The sequence below is a fragment of the Neolamprologus brichardi genome, chromosome 17, assembly GCF_056152115.1.
Source record: "Neolamprologus brichardi isolate AB-2024 chromosome 17, ASM5615211v1, whole genome shotgun sequence".
In the NCBI taxonomy this organism is placed as follows: Eukaryota; Metazoa; Chordata; class Actinopteri; order Cichliformes; family Cichlidae; genus Neolamprologus; species Neolamprologus brichardi.
Genome location: NC_142120.1, coordinates 16,986,605 through 17,003,321, shown reverse-complemented (window position 1 = coordinate 17,003,321; position 16,717 = coordinate 16,986,605). Strand labels below are relative to the sequence as shown.

The 16,717-nt window shown below is 38.6% G+C and overlaps 2 protein-coding genes across 3 annotated transcripts in view; one reads left to right on the top strand and one right to left on the bottom strand.

Moving 5' to 3' along the window:
* Nucleotides 1-16,717, bottom strand: part of LOC102778455 (ankyrin repeat- and BTB/POZ domain-containing protein 3-A) — a 249,547-nt gene that overhangs the window by 73,222 nt on the left and 159,608 nt on the right. The window lies entirely within an intron of this gene.
* LOC148097903 (uncharacterized) lies at nucleotides 7,450-9,182 on the top strand. Its single transcript, XM_087830728.1, has one exon. The coding sequence runs from the start codon at nucleotides 7,458-7,460 to the stop codon at nucleotides 9,180-9,182; it is 1,725 nt and encodes a 574-aa protein (XP_087686854.1). The 5' UTR covers nucleotides 7,450-7,457.

Below are 16,717 nucleotides of genomic sequence, written 5' to 3'. Positions count from 1 at the left end.
ATGCTGGTGGAGTTGTGGGCATACTTACGTTTCATTTGAAATGCAATACTTCTAATAGACTTTAATTGGAGCGAACACTTGGCCTGTGCAGCTGCATAGGATTGGATGTCCACATTGTCAAGAGGCTGTTGACCTTACACAGCGCCAGGAAACAAAGCAATCCCAGCTTAATCTCCAGTACCGGCATGCTTGTGCTTATTAAATTCAAGAGTACTCAGTCGGCATTTGTCTCTTTGTGGAACAAATGTCTGAAAAATACAAATTGGTCTTGTCGTTTAATCTATTCCGTCATTTCCTTTGGGTCTGTAAAGGAGAAAACAATTTGTTTGGGTGTGACAGATCATTCTTTAAGCCTATTTCTCTTTTTTTTTCTTCTTTAAATTCATTGCTGCCAGTTAAGTCGCAAAATGATGCTTCCTTCTTTGTGAAGTAAACTGCTCAGATGCTTATCTACTGTCCACCCTTGTTCTTCATTTTTGCTTTGGAGATCTGCATACATACTCCTGTTTAGGTACAGTACAAAATACAAAATATTTCAAATGTAAGATTATTTCACATTGTTTCTTATATATGATACATGGTATTTAAGTATATTCATGGATGTTACTTACAGTACACTTGTTTTTGTTTTCTTGATATGAAATCCATCCAGCTCTGTACACTCTACGCACAATTAACAAGACACTATAAGAGACTGAAACATTTAATGGAATACTTAATTCCTATTATAGAAACGTAAGTGCTGTATGCTGCACTTTCAAATACAATCTATAAGAGACTTTAAAACAACAAATGTGAAGGCTAATTTATTGATTATCATTATAATAAAGAGCAAAGCCTACTATAATTCTGTAAATGGTTTGTACTCTTAAAATGCCGCTACTCAAGTGCTTATTGTTGCTTAGTTACAAAGGTAGTGTTTGTTCTTCTATGGAGTTGAACAACCTTTGCTCGCTGCAGCCCAAAGAGTGTAGCAGGAGTCGAGCCATCGGACGAGGAACCTGATGGACATTATTGTGTCACAGAGAGTTAAAAAATGTATGTAAGGGAACAATTGATATACATGCTTACTATAACACATTTAGAAGGCACAAACTATTGTGAATCTATTTCAGCTGCTTCGGTGCAAATGAGAGTGAAAACAGGTGCAGAGACAACAACGAGACAGTTACAAACCACTGCTGTGTCTTTATCACTCCTTACTGCTCTATATGTGCTATCACAAGAAGGTTGGTTGTGTCTCCCAGCACAATTTCAAGGAGAGTGTTAAGCAGATACCAGGACACTTGACAGGAGTGTAGAAAGTCATTAACCCTCCAGCAGGTCCAGTGTCTGAGGTGGAACAGCTTGTGTACATGTTTCTGGACGCCACAAGGATGAGGATGGCATGAGGGCCCGACATCCTTTAGTAAGACCTGCACACTTGCACTCATGCACACCTCTACTGCCTTTTATTGCGACAATCACAAAATATCTCTGTAGTATACACTGAGGATTGGGACAAGAGTCCTGTGCCTCTGTTTTGATCCTTTAAAAATCTTTCATGTGGTTGCTAACTTTGGCTAAACACAAGTCGTTTTAGGCCCAAACAGGTGAACAGCATAAAGAGCAAAACGTCTTCACAGGTTGCAGAAGACAACAAAGCACCAGTCCACCTGGGCGTCAAATACTGCTGTTTTGCCCTTTGGTGTCTTTGGTGCAGATTTATAGTGATCTTACTCTGAGCTTGTCACATCTGGAAGCTTGTAAAGAACGCCCCTGGTGTCAAATTTAAGTGCGACACATTCTTTCACAAATGTTTGTAGAAGCAGTCTGCATGCTTAGGTGCTTGATTTTATACACCTGTGGCCATTTAAGTGATTGGAATATGTTCATCGGGTGGGAGGAGCTTAAAACATTTAAACCTAATTTTTCTTTCCCTCCTTGAAATGACTAAATGCATATTTTACTCTAGCAAAAATCCAGACAGAGAAAGATCTCTTTGTTAGACTAATTTAGCCATATCCTTTAAAAAATAAATAGTGGATTTATTCCACAAGCTGCTCTTTCATCTCTGTTTAATCTTTGCAGCAATGAGGTGTGATGAGCGGGCAGAATCCTGTGGCAGGCACCGAGGGACATTAAACCATTATACAGTAATGAATCCAGCCTCATGTAATTATTGCAGGATGCAGCAACAGCCTACAAGATTTTCCAGCATGTGTCTTCAGCCTGAATGAAGACGTGCGCAGCTGTGTGAGTGTGTGTGTGTTTGGTGGGATTGTTTGTGTCAGCATGCGCTCGCTGCCTTCCTAAAGGTGCTGGGAGACAGATAAGGAAAATGGCCGCGCCCTGTGCCGGCGACTGAATGAGCCAGCCTCATCGTTAAAGCCCAGTGAACATTTTCTTTTATTCTTTAAATCATGGTGACTCTTAAGGAAACAGACGCGAGTATGTGGGTAGCACTGCAGACCTCAGAGAAGGAGAAAGTGAAGCGAAGGACAAAAATGATTCCCAGCACGCCTAAAGCCCATTAGAGAGAAAGACATTGAAAAGGACAAGAGGGTAACATTATCATCAGTAGGTAAGCTCCTCCACTAGATCAAATGTCCTTTTAGAGCTTAAAACAGATATACGACCTCATCTCACACTACATCAAGCTGTTTACCCAACGGATGTTGTTTTTTTTATGAGTCTTTTATCAAGTTAAGGGAAGTCTGACTGACGCATTTGTCTATTTTCCCCCTTTACTTTCACCATTGTTGGGAAATGGGTCAGACTGCACGAGATTAGGGACGATGATGTATGGTGAAGTAGAAAAAGGTATTTTAAGTCTGATATGATAAAAAATGGGAATGGCGAGATGGACTCAAGATGAAATGTAACACCTCCTGCGCGTGAACCTTTCCCATTATCCCATAGTGAGTGTGGGATAATGGAGCAGAAAGGATTGGAAGGACGTCTGAGAAGCAGCTTTAAATAGCGGCGCTGTTAATGAAATCTTCCTGAAACATAAAGGAAAGGTATACGTCACTTGCTGCCTGTTTGTATGAATAGAAATGTGAAGGATATGTTTTAATGTTTTGGGTTTTTTTGTAAAAAAGCAAATTCTTATACCAAAATCACTCAGGTATTCAGAAAGCACAGTAATAACTTCCTGGAAAAAAGAGAAATAACATCCCATCACTGTGCAATTTTCTGCAACTCTTGCAGCGTTGCAGGAGGAGAGGGATTCCTCTATTTGAGAAAGCCACTCAGCCCTGAAAAATAAGCACTTCTTCTCTTAGCCTATGCACAGCAGAATACATCATGACTCAATTTTCAAGCTGGGTGCTGACAGCCAAGGAAAATACATAGTGACTGATGCCTCAAATGTTTAAAGCTTACACCACCTATGATAAATGTCAACACACGAAAAACAAACCACTAATAGGGACTATTAGGAATTCAGCTGTCAGACGAAAAGAGACGGCAGATAAGAGGAAAGAATGCATCGAAAATTGTGTATTTTTTTAAAGGTAGCATATAATCTTGCATTTAATACTGCATGTATTGGCCACTAAATGAGATGTAATTATACACACGCAGGAACACAGCTCAGAAATTTGACACTTTTTTAAATTTTTTTAATACAAATAAATTATTTAGTCCATAACAGCAAATGGGATTTTGCTGCTTACTGCAAAAAACTCCTTGAGCAGCTGCTTTATCGGGATTATAGCAAGGAGGATTTACCTGAGATATCAGGGCAAAAAGGACAGATGTCTAATAGCAGGTTCACATTCGGTGCTAACTTCAGTTTCCTTTAACAGTCTTTATATAAATTATATAAAAGTGCAAAAATTTGTGAGCTTTACTCCCCGGAGCCATTAATTGGCCATTATTTTCATCTTGTGAAAAATATTTTACTATAGAATTTCAACCACTGAATAAATTACTCTTATGTCTTTAATGCTTTTTACTGTAAATTAAATCTGTAACTTAAAAACGTCTGCAGAGCTTCTGCAGGCACATGTTACATGTTGCTCCACTGGTTTGGTGACTAATGCTGCTATTTATCTCTATGCAGGTCAAGGGACTAGCTTTTCAACCCTTTGACAGCACTCGTTCAGAAATCACCCAGTGCCAGCTTATTCAGTTTAGTTAGATAAACGGAAGAGAATGGAAGGATGGATGGATGAACTACTCCACGCACAGGAGCCTATCCCAGACATTAAGTGAGAGGTGGGGTACACCTTGCATAGGCTAACCATTTACCATCGCACCAGCAGCCACCTTAGAATCACCAATTAACCTGGCGAGCAGTTGTTTGGACAGGTTCCAATATAGAACTTGGTGAGCTTCTTTCTCTCTTTTTTTTTGGCTTACTGGCTCACTCATGTAACTAATCTAAATACACAATCAAGTTATTTAGTCTATAATACAGCAGTAATAAACAGTGTCTAACCTTCTGTGAGAACTTATAAATTAGTTTTACATACAAGTATTGTGTCCTATTCTCTCCATGTAAATCTGGTAATATATATATAGTGCTTTTTTGCTCTTACCTAGCACTCAAATCATTTTTATACAACAAGCTCCATTCATAGACACATACACACAAACTGCACATGCAAACTTTTGATCGGGACTGCATTTACTATTTTTATTGAGATAATATTAGTAAAAAAAAAAAAGGATAAGGTCAGCCAGCTGGCTCTGCTCTGCTGAATCACAGAAAGTATTCAAAGATCTAAAGAGGATGAATCAGCTGAAATTATCCACTTGACACTATGTTTTACTGTTAGATTTTTCAGCATTTTATTAATGTTAGCCGCTATCATTAGCCAGTATCCATCTTAAATCCAACAAAATAAAATTCCCTTCATCAATCAAATGACCCTTTTAGATGCCAGTTAATTTTCTTCTACGAAGTAAACTAATGATCACCCTTTAGACATCAAACTTTAGCAAGCTAGCCAAGCAAGCAAGCTGAGGTTAGCCAGGTGGCTGTAACCTGGCTTTACTCTGGAATCTGTTAACTGTAAGGTAAGCTGTTATTTAACTACTACTTACTGTTTAACAGTCAGATCAATCAGGAGTTTGGATCAATAAGGTGACATTATTCGAGAAAGCTGCGACCTTATGTTATGAGCACATGGCGTCGTAGCTACCGTGCTGCCCAGTTTGAGTTTCTGCTCATAATAATCATATGTTATCACTGGAATAAAAACCTGCACTGCTCATAAATTCTTTCTGTCTTCTGCACTTTAAAAGAACTTTATATTCAGTCTTTATATTCAGTCTTCAGCCTGAGTGCTTCATTTCATAAGAACACTGGATCTTAACCAGAGGCAGCGAGACAGTTTGTTTGATTAGTTAAAAGTGTCCCATAACATGATGGATGCAAAGTATATTTTAGTGGAGTGGAAACGCACAAATCGACTGTCATGAATGCCTTTGTCTGATGGTATAATCAAAAAAGAATTAATGACATGTCAGAAGACAGAGGCTATTTTGTACAGCATGTGGAAACAGGTGTGTGTTGAATTTTTGGCGAGCTCTTTCTGTGTGCCTTGGCACAAGTTTAAGAACCACTGGACTGAGTGAAAAATAAATCCAAAGCAGGTTGAAGGCACATAAGAAAGGGAAGGTCTCTTCTTTTTAGTTTCATTGCAATCCATTTACACCTGGGCAATAAATGAGTCATTCCATGAAAATGGCACAATTTGAGTCCCTCTCACCTCTTATGGCGTATTTCATCTATTTGGTCGCCAAACTTTCAATTTAAACAGCTTTACATATATATTAAAATGTACCCTTTAATACAGTGTAAAAAAATGAACTAATTTTTTATCTTTTTATGGGAAATAATACAGTTTTTTCATTTGACACCACCTATTTTGTCATGTCCCTCATGGCCTTGATGAAAGTTTACTTTGAAAATACCAAATAAAACTTTTTAAAAAGTCAATAAATTTTGATATCAACCTAAACATCTATTTGTGCTCTTTTGTTGTTACTATTTGTTTTTTTCAAATTTAATTGTTAATTATTCATTAAAATCACAATTATTTCTGTACCTGAGTAACCCCTCAACCCCGTTACACAAATGATCCCACCCCCATAAATACAATGGTGTGATCCAGAATTCCATATACATCAGGAAGTGACATCACTGAAGTCTTTTGGACAACAGGACCACAGAGACAGGCAAGTTGCTCCCATCTTTTCCTTTATTTTAGTCATTTATCTTGTGATATTGTGGTCGTCAACCTCAACGACTCAACACCGTAACATGAAAGAAAGATAGAAAACTATTACTTATGAAAACGTTTTTTGTTAGTTCATGAATATATGGTGATTTTGAATTTCATGCATGCCATGTGCTCTCTGTCTGGTATTCACTATATTGAGCAGCGGCCAGTTTGTGCAAAAATCTCAACCCCGTCACACTCAACCCTGTTATGTTTTTGATTGTAACGGGGTTGTGAGATTGTGATGGGGTTGAGATTTTAATACTTTGGTTGTTAAGTTATCCAATTATTTAAATTAATTATTATTATATTCAATCACCATTTTTATACTGCATGCATGCTGAATGTGATTTATGTTACATGTTAAGGATGCAAGTAAGATGGCACCAACAACAGCAGCAGAAAGGCAAAGGAAGTATCGGGAACGCCTTAAAGCTGATCCTGAAAGAAGGGAGAGATACCTGCAGAGTGAGCGTGAGAGATGGAGAAAGAATGTAGAGGCAGGGAAGAAAAAAGCAATTAATGAACTGAGTAAAAGAGAACAGCATAAGAAAAGAAAAATGTGGAGAGCAGCTTACCATAGGAGCAAGGAGAGGAAAGAAGTGCTCAAGAACATTAGCACTCCTCCACAGAGTCCTGATCAGGGAGATCACCCAGAGCAGCCTTCACAGCCAAGATCTTCAAGGTTAGGGCAATGGGTAGTTAACAGTGTTATAGTGAAAATGTCATTTTATGTCACTTTCACAATGTCATTTTAGAAACAGGGAGGGCAGGAGGAAACGGCATAATTTTCCACACCCAAATCAACTTTTATTGCTTTATTTTATAGGCAATGTCTGGTGGCTCGGAAAAAGTACAGAACAGAAAAAAATAAACTCAAGAGGCAAATAGCGGAACTCCAGGAAAAACTTGAAAAAGAAAGAAAAAGCAAAGAAAAATACAAAAAAAGGTGCCAACGTTCAAAGAAATTTTCGGATTCCCCACAGTCGAAAATAACACGACTCACTTCAAATTGCTTCGTTAACCCCCAAATAAAAAAAACCTTACTTTTCCATGAATCACTCATTGAAGATATTAGGAATAAATACAAAAAAGCCACCAAGGACAGAGAAAGGCAACTGATTGCCAAAGTTGCGACAGGGAGAATTATAAAAAAATACAATGCAAAAGTTTGCAAGTGACTCCCTCGGATTTTCAAACAAGAATTTTAGACATCATGACAGTCTTAATTTTGAAAGAAAGATGACCAGCAGGTTCACTGAAGACTTCAAAAAAAGAATCAAGGCGTTCTATCTCAGGGATGACGTGAGTAGAATGACCACAGGAACCAAACAAACACTCACAAAGGACAAATTAAAAATGCAGAAGAGGTTCCTGATGGACACGATAGAAAATATCCACAGAAGGTTTTTGGCAGAAAACCCAGACCAGATGATATCCTATTCCCTTTTCTGTCATCTTCGCCCCTTTTGGGTTGTGAATCCAACACTCTCTGAACGTGACACATGCATGTGTAAGTTGCATGAAAATCTCAGCTTTCTGGCAGTGAAGCTCCGTCAGTTGAAACTCATTGAGACTGCCAACATTGAAGAGTTGATAGAGAAGGTTTGCTGCAACTCATCCAGCAAGAGTTGTATGTATGGAGAGTGTGCCCATTGCAAGGACAAAACTGTCCACATCACAAGTGCATACAACAGCACCGCAACCACATCATTTACCCAGTGGGTGATAGAGGAAAAGGAGATAGACAAAAAGGGAGAAAAGGCAACTGTCAAGGTGACAGTCAAGAAATCTGTGGAGGGCACACAAGAGGACCTCATTGAGCTCTTCCAGAGCTTTGTAAAGAAATTTAAAATGCATCACTTTAATATCAAGCAGCAGTATGCCTTCTGCCGTGAGCTGAAGAACAACATGTCAGGGGACGAGGCTTTGATACATGTTGACTTCTCAGAAAACTACAGCTGTAAATACAGTTCTCAAGTTCAGGCGGTCCACTTTGGGGCTTCACATCAGCAGGCCACCCTTCATACTGGTGTGTTGTATGTTGGTGGACTCTCAGAGCCTGTGAGCTTTAGCACCATCTCTCCCAGTAGACATAAAGGCCCTCCAGCAATATGGCAGCACCTAAATCCTGTGCTAGATTACCTTCAAGGCCAACATCCACAAGTGTCTGTGCTGCACTTTTTAAGCGACGGACCCTGTATGCAATACAAACAACGAGGAAACTTCTACCTTTTCACTACAGAACTGGACAGAAGAGGATTCAAGGCTGGTTCTTGGAATTTTTTTGAGGCTAGTCATGGAAAAGGAGCACCAGATGGTGTCGGGGGAGCCTTAAAAAGAGCAGCTGACATGATGGTAGCAAAGGGGCATGACATCCCAGATGCAGAAGAGTTATTCAGGGCCTTGTCTGAAACAAACACAAGTGTGAAACTGTTCTTTGTGAAAAGTGAAGATGTTGAGGAAGCTATGGAGAAAATGCCGAAGCAGATACCAGCTGTTCCTGGAACCATGAGAATTCACCAGGTCGTTACTGTAGCTCCAGGAGAACTGATGGCTCGTGATGTAAGCTGCATGTGCACAACACGGAAGCAGTTTAACTGCAAGTGCTTCAACACCAAGTGTTTCACTTTTGGCCAGAAGATAGAAACGGCTGTATCACAGACAGGCAGTGGGGGGAATCCAGAAAAAGAAATCCAGTGGGAAAGTCCAGAGCTGATTGGTAAATGGTGTATTCTCAGATATGATGATGATTTATATCCAGGCATCATTCTAAACATACAAACAACACAAGTCCAGGTCAAATGCATGCATCGTGTTGGGTTAAACAGATTCTTCTGGCCGCATAAGGATGATATCCTCTGGTACCTGTTTGATGATGTCCTTGAACTCATTCCACCCCCACGGGCTGTGACAAAGCGCCATGTGGAAGTCTTGAAAGAGGTGTGGAACCGACTCACAAGATGAATTCATAAAACAACCGTCACATTCATGATTATATACAGACACACTGATGCAGGCACACACATGCAAAAACACTCTGACATGGACACAGGCACTGATACAGACAGACACATTGAAATCGTTAACTGATTATTATTGTTATTAGTTCAACCAGTTCATCAAGTTTAATTGTATGTTATCGGAGCAAGGATGAGGTGACTTTTAGCACACCTCATGAGGCTCTCTTATGCCTAGACACACACACACACACACACACACACACGCATTATGTTACATTTGAGCAATTCACTTCACAATGTTTGCTAGTTGTTAATGTGCTGTTGTGGTTGTTTTTACTTGAGATTAATAAAACTTGATTCTACGGTAATTTGTATCTGGTGTCCTTCCTATGGTTACAAAGTGAGATATAATGCTAATGGAAAGCCCTGTACATTGAATTTAAGAGTAAACAACTGTTTATATGTAAAGCTGTATTTGTCTCTTCAACCCTGTTACCATCTTCAACCCTGTTATGCTAGTCTCAACCCCGTCACACCTACATTTTCATATATAATTTTCTTAAAATGTTGAAAAAATAATTTAATGTTTGCTGATTTCTGTCTAAAATATTGAGCGCTATCATCTGATCATTGATTTAGATTACAATTCTTAGTTAAACTAAATTTTTGATGAAAAATGAAAAGATTGCTTTCACTCATTAGTTACATTTCAGGATTTAAAAGGGTAAAAATGTGTGATTTTATGTCATTTTTCTATGTAAAATTATTGAATTAGTATGGGGGACATCTAACTAATGTAAACATATTGATTTCTTTAGAAATACATTTTATGATAATATTCAGAGAGCCTCCAAAATGTCCATAACAGGGTTGAAGAATTACAGTCACTACATCTTAAAAATATGATCAATAATAAAAGAAAACTAATGCCTGAGATGGGAAAATACATTTTTCTGATAGTTAAATATATCCTTAATGATGTGGGATATACATATAAATAATACATTTTGGTAAAAAATGTGAAAATATCCAAGTCCAATTTTAGCTATTCTCGTGGAATGACTCAAATAATGTATACTGTTACAGCTTTAATGAAGTTACACTGCTTCGTGGTTATAATTTTGCACCAACTGTAGGACACGTTAAGCTTGCATTCAGTGGAGCTCCAGGGGAGCAAAGCAGGAAGGATGATATTTATGAGATAAAATTAAACCTGCATCCTCTCCTGCGACTCCCCACTCCATGTAAGGTAATTTTCCTCCAGCACTGAACTAAAGAACTGAAAACTACTTCATAGTGTAAAACCTGCCAAGCACGAATAGCATCAGAAACTAGGTTTGGTTACCTGAAAGGATTATAACTTTAGGTCAATCATGCTTTGACTTTTTGCCACCCTCTGCACTGGAGGCACACCCAGCTTCAGGAATAGAAGCCCCATTGTTAGAGGCCTGCACTGTATTACATTACAGCATTTATTTGTCTAGTGGGTGCTCTCTGACCCACAGGGCAGCTGCTGTGCTGACAGATGAAGGGTCTTGCGCCTTCACACCTGGTCACAACATGTCAGTTTAGCACCTATGGATCGTATATACCTCACACAACGTTTCACACGAAGGGAAAATGAAAGAAAATTCTTCTCAGTGTCATTAGAGATGAGGAAAAGTGCAAACACCCGAGGCGTCCACGGCACATTTCTGCCAGTGGTGATCTCCTCCACTTGCTCAGACAAAGACATGAAATATGAGTGTATAAGATGAGCTGGGAGATAATGGTGACCTATGAAATAAAAGATTTATTTTTTTTTCACCTCAGGAGAATGGTATTATGGGTATGGTGATGAATGTTGTTCTTTAACAGCCTCTTCTATTATCCATTAATTACCGAACAAGTCGGGTGTGAAATTGCCCTGAGAGCCAGCTCTGTGTGGTTGCTTTACTTTTAAGCAATCTTGTTTATTGTTCAGAAATTGTGCTAATACGTTAAAATTGATTTCAATTTAAACCATTTAGATGTGCCAGTACTAAGCAGATTTTAAATGCTTTCCCTGGGGAAATGGAGGGACCACAAAACACCTGCTTCCTGTCAGCGATTTGTTCCAGAGCTTTTCTGCGATGCTAGATGTGTAGAATATTCGCATAATTACCAAATTATTTCACATAACGAACATTAGCTGAATTACAGTAAATCAACAAGACGCAGTCTGAGGCATCACCTGTCAGCGTCTACTCTGCATTATGGATTAAAGTTTAACATACATTTATGAAACCTGCTGCAAAGATATGCATTTCTATATCCTTTGGGATGACCTGAGTTATTGTGCTTTTGTGTGGTGCATTATGTGTTAATTACCTTGTGGTCATGATTTGGAGTTTTATATGTGGTGGCAGTAATGATAGACTCTCCTGCGCCACCACACAAATTCCTAATGTGGGTTTCTGGTTTCAAAAGTCATGACCATTTTCGAACACTGTGAGAACACTGTGTCACCATAGAGTAGTGGACCCCACACATTTGCTAATGCAACTAATTTTTAGCTGTTAGAGTTGAGTTTTAAGTTCTTAGGGCTACCATTAGATCCTCTCTGGGGAACACTAGCGTAGAGATGTTGTGTTCCACCCTTGTCTGGCATTGATAGTCTCAGAAAAAGAGTTGGAATTTGGCAAAGACCTTGGTTTTGGTAAGAGTAAACCTTTTACAATGGTAAATGCATGTTAGATTTCTTGGTTACCATGGTGCTTTCGGCTTTTGACAGTTGGTATAGAATCAAGCCCCCTTGCCAGGTTGGTTGCAAAGCGGCTTGCAGATGTACAGCAAATGTAGCTTTAAGGCATTAACCACTTGGATGTACAGAATGTTATCAAGAGAAAAGCTGGACTGATCTTGACTTCATGCCCTGGCTCAAAGTGCCAAACCTTAATTTAAAAACCAGCAAAAATCTACTGGCACTACTGGTCCACCGGGATCATTTACTTTAGACCATGAAAAAGATTTAATAAGATTGCATTCAGCAATTATCATAATTAAGTCTGGTCCAAACACCAAACAGAGCATCATTATCATGCAAAGGGCTTCACTGATAGCAATGAAAAATATAATTTTTTTGACTCTGTTGTGTTTTTTAAAGAGTAAATTGCACATTCATTTAACTTAATAAATACAACTACATAAAACAGTATTGGTGAGCTGGTGAAGAATTTGCATGTAAATGATGTCTGGTATCCCCATGCTGTTCCAGAGGTAATTGCAGCCTAACGCACACTCTAAATGTCTTCTCAAAACACTGAAATCACTGCAGTGCATTCAAACATCAATAACAGGCCCTGCTATGGTGTTGTTAAATGGTCATATCGAGTTCAGTTATTGCTAAATAATTCACTGCTGAAGATTTTAACAGCACAGTCTGTTGGCTGTCATTGAATTTTATTTTGAAAGCATATTTTCTATCTGGAAACCATCTTTTTGTACTTTGTGTGAGCTAAGCAGAGGACACATTTCCACATAAAACAGACAACCTCACTACATCTGTCTGAGAGATGTAATAACCCCAGGTATTTATTTATTTAGTGCTCCAGGTGGAAAACTGCCATCCTATATCTCTTCTTTGCTGCTCTGGCCCTTACTTCACCCACTCCAGTGGCAGATTGATGTTTCAGAAACCGCAGCAGCAGATCTGAATTTTGAATTGCTCCAGCTTGTTGCAGCAGTCCAAGAGAATCATCTGAAAATCATCTGTGTCAGCTTTAAATTAACCTATATATGTTTTTTTCAGTTATATGTTGACTGTTGACTCTTCTTGTAATTTTGCTTCTATTATTCAGCTGCGGTTGCTAATAGGCTGATGGTTAAAAAAACCACATCTGATTAAAAATTAACATCTGAGACTATCGGTCCCTTCTTTTTTTCTCTCCATGTTTGACTCAAGTACATAATTAAAAACTGGTCACAAGTATTGATTTTTAATAACTTCTTTTTAGTTTTAACAAACTAACCTGTAATTTTCCCAATGTAAAGTCTTGATTATATTCTTTTATAAATCTATAGAACAGAAGATCTGCCTTTATCACCTGCACCTGCTAAAATGGTCGTGGTCGATGTGGATGGAAACACCCTTTTAGATGGACTGGTGCTTTATATATACTATATATTGTTTTTTTAAACAGATGTTGAATTTTATCATTTCACACTTTTTTAATGCCGTTCACACAGTCACACTCTGGTGATGCATTCGGCAATTTAGAGTTCAATTTCGTGCCCATTAACAGGATCCAGGAAGCAAATTACCAACTGTTTGATTAGTAAATGTCCTGCTCTGCCTCTTGTGCCACAACCACCTGAGACTTTAGGCTAAGGTACACTAAATGTGATTTCTGTTAATCCTTACCATCCTAGAGCATCCTATTGATGTGTATAGTTTTCCTTCTTTTACTTGCATTTCAGTTGGGAGTTTGATGGCATCAGAGCCAGTGAGCTGTTGCTCTGAGGCCATAATTTACTCAGTAATTTACAGTTTGAGTTCTTCAAATCTCTCTCAAGTGATGGAGACATAGAGACTTATTGTATTTCATAATTCTCCCAAGTGCCTGATCCAGGGAGCCCAAAGCAAACTATTCTGACTCTATAGCTGTGATGCTGTTACAGACTGAATGTAGGGGTGTTTTTTTTTTTTTTGGTTGAAATTTTAAAAGTAGCCTTGGGAGGTTAAAGCTGCAGTAGGCAGAAAATGCGAGAGCTGAGAGTGTCTCTTCTAAGCCCCTTCTACCAGATGAGAATAATGGTTTCACACAGGAATTGAATACCACTCTCCCAGGTGAAAGTCCGCCACTCCACCTTACTTCCAAAGTACTTTTTTGCTCTTTGTTCTACTTTATAACATCACACACCTGACCTCATCTTAAAAGACCTGTGATTGGCCAAAGTCTCCCATCACTAGATAGATTTTCTAAAGCTGAGAAGAAATGCAGGAGATGAAGTTCCCTCTCATACACCATGAATTACTATATGACGTGAACGTTATTATCCCATGAAACCAAAAACAATTCACCAACTTCACCTTTAAAGGCTAATAAAGATTTTTGAGTCGTCACTTGTAAATGTAAACTGGTTTGAAATGTCACAACACAAAAACTGTGATTTAAAGATGATTAAGAAATATTGCAAACGAGGAAAAAATTATCTAGTTTCACTAAAATCTGACTGATGCTGAAAATTGAAATTATATTAAATCTGACCAATAGTAATGATACGTGTGAATTAACCGTCAGTTCTTTGGCCATATGAGGTAAAAATGAATAGTTTGATATACTTCCTCTTGTTTTTACTGGATCCTGGTAAGATGTGACACACTGCTAGTGCCAGAAGATGATGGCAAAGAATCTAGAAGCCATATAATAAAGTAAGAAATATGAGAGAATAACAGGATAATATCTTATAGACATTGGACCAGTGGCAGGGTGAGATTGGATTTAAATCCAAAAATGTCAGAAAGTCTGGTGTGGAGTCGTTTGATAGCGGCGGAATAGTTTTAAGTCAATATCAAGCAGTATTTTTGCTTGAAATGCAAATGCCTGTAGATCTGCACCACTCTTTTGCAGTTTGGCAGATCATTTGATCAGTAACATCATGATTACGTAACCCTAAAAAATATATTGCACTATGGATGCACACCAGCTTTGCTTGCTCATAGTGTCAGCTCAATTTGAGTTTCATGGGATTTGTTAAGAAAAAGGGAAATATAGACTATTACCAGACATATTCTTAAATATGCACTCTGGATGGTGAGAGAACTGCTCATCCAGGTTGTTGCACCTGTTTTTGATAAATAAACTTTGAAATGAGATGCAAAAAACCTCCCCTTTAGGTTTCTCGCCGACACAGATGGTAGAACATGCTTAAAGTCGCACTCTTAATGCAATCATCATACACTTGACGAGCAGATTCACACTTATGCTACTCAGTGATTCATGAACTGTAAATCAATCTGTTCACATAACACAGCAGGAGGAGGAAATGAGTCCCCTGAACTCCACCAAATAACTTCGAGCAGTTGGCATCGACCACGTTATGCGCCACATGTCAACCTCTGGCAGCGCTCACTGCCCAACGCTGGAGGTGAGGAAGCCCAGCTGAGATGGAGTGGTAGAAAAAGCCAGACACATGGTAAATTTAATAGGAATCAAAAAGCTTTTTTTCTGCCTTTTCCCCCCTACAAATATGTTTAAATTAGCAAGAATAAACACAGGAGAGCTGCTTTGTAATGCATATTCCCATTTCTTCTGGCAATTAAAGGAGGAGTGTTTTCTTTTACCCTTAATGCAATTTCTGCCAGTTCATTTCCTGCTGGGAATAATTGATTTACCATAAAGTACAGAATACATATAGCATTTTTTGTGCTTCTATTTGCAGTGGCATCAGGTCTCTTAACAATTATAATAAGCTGGATGTACAAAATTAGTGGCTTTGCCTTACTGATCCTGTGAGGATGTTGTAATTTCCAAGGAAAACCATCTCACTTCTCTTTTCTTACAAAGTCATGAGATCATAGTTTCACAAGTCTTATTTAAACGCAATAATTCTGCCTTTATGGACATGAAGGAGAAGAAATTGTACGTCATTAAAGCGATGGTGAGTACTAAGTAGCCAATGAGAGCTAGCTAACTAAAATTGATCCATTAGTTGTTATTTGTTGCTATTTTCAGGATCACTGGTGTAGGTGTTCTGGTGTAGTGAAGACATGGATATGACTGAGGTGTAGCGTCAACGCAGGCTTTAGCCACACAGACATAGAGAATGGTCGGCCAGTCCCAAGGGAAAGATGTGTACTCCCTGACAAGCTGGTGAGTGGTTGCTGGAGGTTGGAAGGTAAAATTGTTCACAAAGATGTACACGGTCTGCACCAAAAACCTCCTTGCGAATGTGCTAGTTGCTTAAAATTATGTGTTTTACAATTGGCTGAAATAGAAATGTTCTCCATCTCCAATTTGCATCACATGTTTTCAAGTTTTGCTACTGCTCGACTAGAAATTGGTGATTCTTTCAAGTTGGTGTCTTTCATGCAAACTACAGACCACTGCGGCAACCTGCAAGTGACCAAAGTTGGACCAAAGGTTTTTGGTGCAACATCTACTTTGTGACCAGTTTCACCCGGTGACAACAAACTCTGCAACCAGTCTGGCAACCACTTGCCAACCAGTTGGGGAATACAGATTTTTCCCATTCCCAGGCCTGTGTGATAGAAGGGCTTTAAATCACCCACTACTGAGAACCAGCAGCTGTGTGACTTGTTAGTTCAGCTGATTAAAAAAAAAGCAATTCGGCATTTTATTTTAAAAAAGTCTGGTAACCATATCTTTCAGGCTTAATTAATTAGCAGTGCTTTTAGTAACATATGTAAATTTCCCACCAAAGAGTGCAATGGACAAATCTATGTTTTGCATTATGCAGGATTTGAATAGAATCATTCTATTCTGCTTTTAAAACATCCAGTTTCAGACATTTCTCATGGTTTTGTTTGTTATTATACATGCTCTCATCACTTCCTGT

What these genes read in the sequence shown, in the direction of transcription:
- LOC148097903 (XM_087830728.1), top strand. Translation starts at nt 7,458, where the DNA reads ATGACCAGCAGGTTCACTGAAGACTTCAAAAAAAGAATCAAGGCGTTC.